The 7,327-nt window shown below is 41.1% G+C and overlaps 1 protein-coding gene across 1 annotated transcript; it reads left to right on the forward strand.

Moving 5' to 3' along the window:
- The first annotated feature begins 448 nt into the window (after positions 1-448).
- LOC115210602 lies at positions 449-4,514 on the forward strand. The gene is made up of 3 exons (XM_029779205.1): positions 449-1,699; positions 2,810-2,942; positions 4,510-4,514. Exons 1-3 carry the CDS (start codon positions 449-451, stop codon positions 4,512-4,514), a joined length of 1,389 nt encoding a protein of 462 aa, XP_029635065.1.
- Positions 4,515-7,327: the final 2,813 nt, after the last annotated feature.

Genomic DNA, 7,327 nt, shown 5'->3' on the forward strand with positions numbered 1-7,327 from the left:
CGAACAACGAGCATACCAGGTTTAAAAAAAAAAACCCAAATATGCCACGACCTTCAACTGTTGCTTCGACAACAACTGAAAATCTCAGTGTCCCCGGACCTTCATGGACTGTTACAATAACAATAACGGAAAACCTCAATGTCCCTGGACCTTCAAGAGCTGTTACGAAAACAGTACTCGAAAACCCCCATGTCGACAGACATTCTACAAAGCCTAATTATCATTCAGAGAAGTATGAACATTTTTACACATACAAAATTCATGGACAGTACTACCATCAAATGGGAAGTCTTCGGCCGATGCCTGGTAAAGAGCCTACATTCATGCAGGTTTTCTTTGTTGGTGGTCACGATGAGGAACTTGCTATCAGGAAAAAAAAATAATCCAAAACTTGAGCAGCGCGTTATTGAAGTACTTCAGATGATGCTCCACCAGACTCATCCTTGCAATGGATACGTTGGATTCTCAACCTCATTTAAAATTGGTGATACATGCCGACAAAACTCCTGCCGGTGAGCACCCTGGTCGTTTCAACGCTCCAACTACGAATGAAGTTGCAGCACTCATAGTCGATGAGGTCCATGGAAATCGTGACATAATCCTCCGTCACCGCGACGAAGACGTGACTTTTGTTTCAGAATTACACCGATGTTACGATTGCTTGCAGTACCCTCTCCTTTTTCCTCATGGAGAGGATGGATACCACTTAGAAATTCAAAAGGTTGATCCCACAATTCTCACACTTCTTGACAAGAAGGTTTCCTGCAAGGCATTTTACGCCTATCGACTCATGGTGCGAGAAAACGATTTCAATTTATTACTAAGGTGCCATTCTTTGACCAATCAGTTTTTGGTCGACATGTATTGTAAAGTTGAGTCCGAACGTTTAAAATACATTCGTTCTCACCAGGACCAATTAAGAGCAACAGAATACGTTAATCTAGAGGATGCAATGCGTCAAGACGGTGATGCGGCCAACGTTGGAAAACGTATTATTCTTCCTTCAACATTTATTGGCTCACCTCAGTATATGAATAAACGAATGCAGGACGCAATGACATACCTCGGTAAGTTTGGAAAGCCGGATCTCTTCATTACATTTACCTGCAATCCTACCTGGCCAGAGATTAAAGAGAATGTGTTCGCTGGGCAGCTGCCAGAGCACAGACATGACATTGTGGCGCGCGTTTTTCATGCCAAGTTGAAGAAAATGCTATTTTTACTGAAGGTTTTGCATATTTTTGGCCCACAGTCTGCTTGGATGTATACTGTGGAATGGCAGAAGAGAGGTCTTCCACACGTTCATATGCTAGCCTGGTGTCAGGATAGAATCCACCCTGTGGATATTGACAGAATTGTATCTGCTGAGTTGCCCGATCAAAATGCTGATCCTCAGCTGCACAGCAGTGTGACAAAGCATATGATTCACGGTCCATGTGGTGACTTTAATCCGAGAAGTCCATGCATGAAGAATAAAAGATGTTCGAAGCGGTACCCTAGAGACTATTGCGGTCAAACCTGCACTACGAATGACGGATATCCCATCTACCGAAGGCGTGACCCAGGTTTGGGTGGCCACACAGCTACAATTAGACAACGGCTAAAAACATTCGATGTTGATAATGCCTGGATCGTTCCATTCAACCCTTTGCTTTCCAAAACATTTAATGCACACATTAATGTTGAGTACTGCAGTTTGGTGAGATGTATACAATACCTCTGCAAGTACATTAATAAGGGCGATGATATGGCCGTGTTTGTGTTCAGTGATGAAGACCTTAGACATGACGAAATTAAACAATTCGTTTTGGGTAGGTATGTATCCTCCAATTATGCAGCGTGGCGCATTTTTGGATACGAGATTCATCTAAGCTCACCATCAGTTTTCCCCCTGAATGTTCATTTACAGAAGACACAGCTGATTTACTTCACAGAGAAAAATGCACGTCAAGTCATTGAAAATCCAAAAGGGACTACGATTACAGCATTTTTAAAATTGTGTTCAGTTGATGAGTTTGCTGCTACTCTCATTTACCCTGAAGTACCGGAATATTACACATACAACAACAATAATTGGAAGCGCAGGTCACATGGAACAGAACTTGACAATTGGCCCGGTGTTTCTAGGAAGAACGTCATTGGGCGTGTGTATAATATTCATCCTACCAAACAGGAAATCTTCTTTTTGAGAATGCTACTTCATGTAGTTACTGGACCGAAGTCTTTTGCTGATCTTCGCACGGTTGATGGTATCATCTGCGCCACTTACAGGGAAGCATGTTTGAGGCGCGGACTTCTTCTCAATGACGACCACTTACACAGGACATTAGCAGAGGCCTCAAATTGTAAACTGCCATGGCAAATGCGTCGATTGTTTTGTAGCATATTAATCCACTGTAATCCCAGCAACCCTCTTAACCTTTGGGAATCGTTCAAACAGAGCCTATCAAAGGACATACAGGCTAATTTAGCGCTACGTGATGGCAACGACGATGTTTATAATGAGGCATTAATCGACATGGACAGACACATCAGACGCTATGTTATACGCGGTTTAAGTGAATTCCATCTGCCAACACCTGTCCATCATGAAGCGCCTTTGGATGTTGAATACATGTCAGAAAAAAACTACAACATTGCCGAATTGACGGAAACAATTACGCGAGATAAACCAAGACTTTTGCCTGAACAAAGAGAGATTTATAATGAAATTATTGACAGCGTTAGATTGAACCAAGGAAAGCTTTTCTTTTTGAATGCTCCAGGTGGTACTGGTAAAACTTTCCTTATCAATTTCATTCTCGCAAAGCTGCGCGCTGAACGTCGAATTGCCATTGCATGTGCCTCAAGTGGTATTGCAGCGACACTGCTTCAAGGCGGCCGTACGGTACATAGTGCATTCAAATTGCCCATGGACATTAGAAAGAAAGATAATCCTATATGTAATATAGATCGTAGTTCCTCAAGAGCAAGACTTCTTCGTGAATGCAGTCTTTTTATTTGGGATGAGGCTACAATGAGTAATAAGGCCATGTTTGAGGCTCTTGACCGAACTCTCCAAGATTTGCGTCACAATACAAAAATAATGGGTGGAGCTACGTTTCTCATGGCAGGAGATTTTCGACAAACTCTTCCTGTTGTCCAAGCAGGCACTAGAGCCGATGAGGTTAATGCATGTATAAAGCATTCTTATGTGTGGCACAGTGTTATTAGTCGCCATCTTCAAACAAACATGAGAGTCCACCTACATGGTGATGTGGAGTCTGAGGCTTTCGCAAAACACCTATTAGATCTTGGTGATGGAGTTTTGCCTTTCGTTGATGATGAGCATATTCGGTTGCCTTTTGGGAATTTCGTTCCAAATGTAGAATAACTTATAAGAGCCGTTTTACCTGACGTCGAAACCAACTTCCAGGATCTCGATTGGCTAAGAGCAAGAGCTATTCTATCGCCTCATAATACAACAGCTGATGCTACAAATAAACAAGTACTCGATATGATGTCTGGTGAGATAGTTTCTTTCATGTCCATCGATACAAATAAAGATGAGAATGATGTAGTCAAATATCCACCCGAGCTACTCAACAAGCTAACACCTCCGAGACTTCCACCTCATCATTTGTGTTTGAAAGTTGGTGCTCCAATCATGGTGCTCAGAAATATGGAAACGCCTGAAATATGCAATGGAACCCGAATGGTTATAAGGAGGATTCAAAGCCATGTTATAACTGCTGAAATTTTGAGTGGACCATTTGTAGGAACAATCAAGATGATACATAAAATGTGTATTTCACCCTCTGATGTTCCCATTCAGTTTAAACGCTTTCAATTTCCAATAAAACTATGCTTCGCGATGACAATCAACAAGTCACAGGGACAATCACTGGACATTGTAGGCATTAACCTGTCACAACCGGTTTTCAGTCATGGTCAATTGTACGTAGCCTGTTCTCGAGTTGGAAATCCACATAAACTCTTCATTCTTGGCAATCATGAGTGCACAAGGAACGTGGTTTATCAGGAGGCTCTGACAAAAGAAAACTGATTGTAAGTCATGAAATTTAGCTTGATTTTTTATTTTGCACCTCTTCATTATCTCTTCATTCTTGAAAATAAAGACATTAAAAAGAACATAGTTCATAAAGAACATTGGGTTCAGATGTTTGCAAACATTTGATCCAACTCATTCTCTTTATTCTTAATTTTCCGATTCCTTCTACGTCTCCATTAAACGGTTTTGTCAAGTTATTGTTTCTTCGCTAACATAAGACATTCATAAAGTGAATGAGTTGTTAATTACATTTTTATACACTATTCCATTGTTTAGGTGGTGTCGAAAGAACTGGCATGTGTCACCATATTAACTCTCTCAGTCAAACTCCCAACTCATGAGTTCACTTCGTGATACTCTTTCTACAAAACTGAGCTGGGTGTGAATTCTAATTTCATACACTATTACAGATGTGAGTTTACATTCTGCCTTTTTTGGTTTAAACTATCTTCCTGCAGGTTAAAAAAATTCTTTTTTTTAGAGTCCTCTACAATATTCGCCACCGAAATTCCATTTTTCACTTTTATGATTATACCCAGAGTGCTCTAATCGAATATAAACTGTCTTCCCATTGGCGGACGTTTGTCTTTTTTATTTTTGAAACAAACACATTGCCTCTTTCGTTTTAAAACAATAAAACAATACTATCTTAATACATTGGTCCAACAAACAAAACATCACCCACTCTCATTCTTTTATGTATCTGTCTTCCTCCATCACTCACTCTTTTCTCCCTTCCTTTCACATCCTATCTATAACGTCGTCTCACAGCGTCTAACTCCCTTACATTCACTTTCTCTTTATAACATCGTTTCACAGCGTCCGTTATCCCCCCTCCCTGCCTTCCACAGCGCTTTCACACACTCTCACTCTCTACGTCTGTCTGCATTCATAGAGAGAATTATCATCGCCACGACCACGACACAATCATGACAACAAATATTATGAATCAGATATTTATTGGGTTAATTTCTATATGTGTGTGTGTGTATCTATATATAATATATATATATACATATATAATTTGTATACATTTATATAAATATATATATATTTGTATAACTTTATATATATATATATATATATTATATATATATATATATATTATATATATATATAATTTGTATAACTTTATATATATATAAATATATATATATATATAATTTGTATAACTTTATATATATATAAATATATATATATGCAATCAAGCCTTATGCATAGCACTCACGGAAACGCACCTGAAACCGGACATAGCAGATGCGTAGTTACACATACCACAGTATGTTGTACTACGGACCGACAGAAAAGAAAGGAGTCATGGAGGAGTTGCTATGTACATCCGTGAGGACCTCACACCCCAGGTCCTCTTGTCATACTCAAACTCGGTGTGTGACACACTAATTGTACATATAAGGCAACTTGATGTAGTTGTGTGTGCTACATATCGCCCTCCAGATGCCCCAAGCCATGTGGGCAAGTTTGAAGACTGCCTTATAAAAATAGAAGAAGTTCTAATCACATTAGAACAACACATAAGTGTACTTCTTATGGGATACTTCAATCTACCCAATGTCAGATGGCCCGAGGGCCTTTCTCTCCCAGGAATGACAAGATGTGAACGAGGACAGGCGAGTTACGCAAATGCCAGAACTGGGCGCCACTGCGTGGTGCCTAGGACTCCAAACTTGCCATCAAGATGTTGGACAAGATTCTGTGATAGCCTGGGCTTCCGAGGCCCACAGCTCTTCAATATCCTCCCGAAGAACCTGAGAGACCTGCATGGGGTGGATGCAGATGTCTTTAAAATGAAGCTGGATCTCTTCCTGTCAGGTGTCCCAGATGAACCAACTTCACGGCAGGAGGGGCAGATGAGGGCAGCTGCATCGAACTCTCTCGTGCACCAAATGGCAGTTGCTAGAAAGCTTTCGTGAAGTGAAACCAAGTAGCAACACCAAATGGCGGTGCCCCAGCATGGCCACAGCTCATGAGCTGAAACTAGAATCAATCAATCAATCAATCATATATATATATATATATATGATGATTTTGATTTTGATTTTTCCAGTTTCAGCTCATGAGCTGTGGCCATGCTGGGGCACCGCCATTTGGTTTTCTACATGATTTTACCTCACGAATGCATTTTAGCAACCGCCATTTGGTACATGAGAGAGTTCGATGCAGCTGCCCTCATCTGCACCTCCTGCCGTGAAATTGGTTCATCCGGGACACCTGAGAGGAAGAGGTCCAGTCCTACTTTAAAGACATCCGCATCTACACCATGCAGGTCCCTCAGGATATATATATATATAAGGCAACTTGATGTAGTTGTGTGTGCTACATATCGCCCTCCAGATGCCCCAAGCCATGTGGGCAAGTTTGAAGACTGCCTTATAAAAATAGAAGAAATTTTAACCACATTAGAACAACACATAGGTGTGCTTCTTATGGGAGACTTCAATCTGCCCAATGTCAGATGGCCCGAGGGCCTTTCTCTCCCAGGAATGACAAGATGTGAACGAGGACAGGCGAGGTCCCTCCTGAACCTCATCAACACCCTGTACATGGAGCAGGTAATACTCCAACCAACCAGGGCAGGTAACACACTGGATCTCTGCTTCACAAATGACATGGATCTCATCCATAATGTGAAAGTGACACCGACACTACTCTCGGATCACAACATGATAGAGCTGACCATGTACGGGCCAAAAGAGAGCACGGACATGCAGCCTACAAGAAACCCTCAAAATCTTTCCAGCTTGAACTACCATAAGGCAAACTGGAAACAAATTGAGAAAGAGATCCTCAAACAAAACTGGCCTAAATGTCTCTCCTCGCCAGACATCGACGTGAAACTTCAACAATTCATGTCTGTAATGCAAGCCATATGCTACAAATGTGTCCCAGAGAGAAAGGCCACTGTACACAAGAACAAAATCCCCAGAGAGAGGAAAATTTTAATGAGACGGCGTACAAAATTTTCAAATCGCCTAAACAAACAGATTGAAAGCAGTGAAAAGTCCCGCCTAAAAATAAAACTGTTGGAAATCGAAAAATGTCTGCAACTCTCCCATGAAAAAGAAAGAGCAGGCAAAGAAGCCTGGGCTATAGAAAACATAAAATCTAACCCCAGAGCTTTCTACAGGTATGCCAAAGAAACAGCTACAGTGCACTGTAGAATAGGGCCACTCCTCGAAAAGGATGGCACACTTACAGGAAAACCAATGAGGGTAAGTGAAATACTGAATGAGCAATTCAAGAGTGTTTTCACTCCAC

The sequence above is a fragment of the Octopus sinensis genome, linkage group LG4, assembly GCF_006345805.1.
Source record: "Octopus sinensis linkage group LG4, ASM634580v1, whole genome shotgun sequence".
NCBI lineage: Eukaryota > Metazoa > Mollusca > Cephalopoda > Octopoda > Octopodidae > Octopus > Octopus sinensis.

Excerpts from the sequence above, each read along its gene's own strand:
- LOC115210602 (XM_029779205.1), top strand. The coding sequence starts at position 449 with ATGGATACGTTGGATTCTCAACCTCATTTAAAATTGGTGATACATGCC. Across the intron at positions 1,700-2,809 it reads ATGTTGAGTACTGCAGTTTG|CTGCGCGCTGAACGTCGAAT; the intron begins GTGAGATGTATA and ends ATTCTCGCAAAG.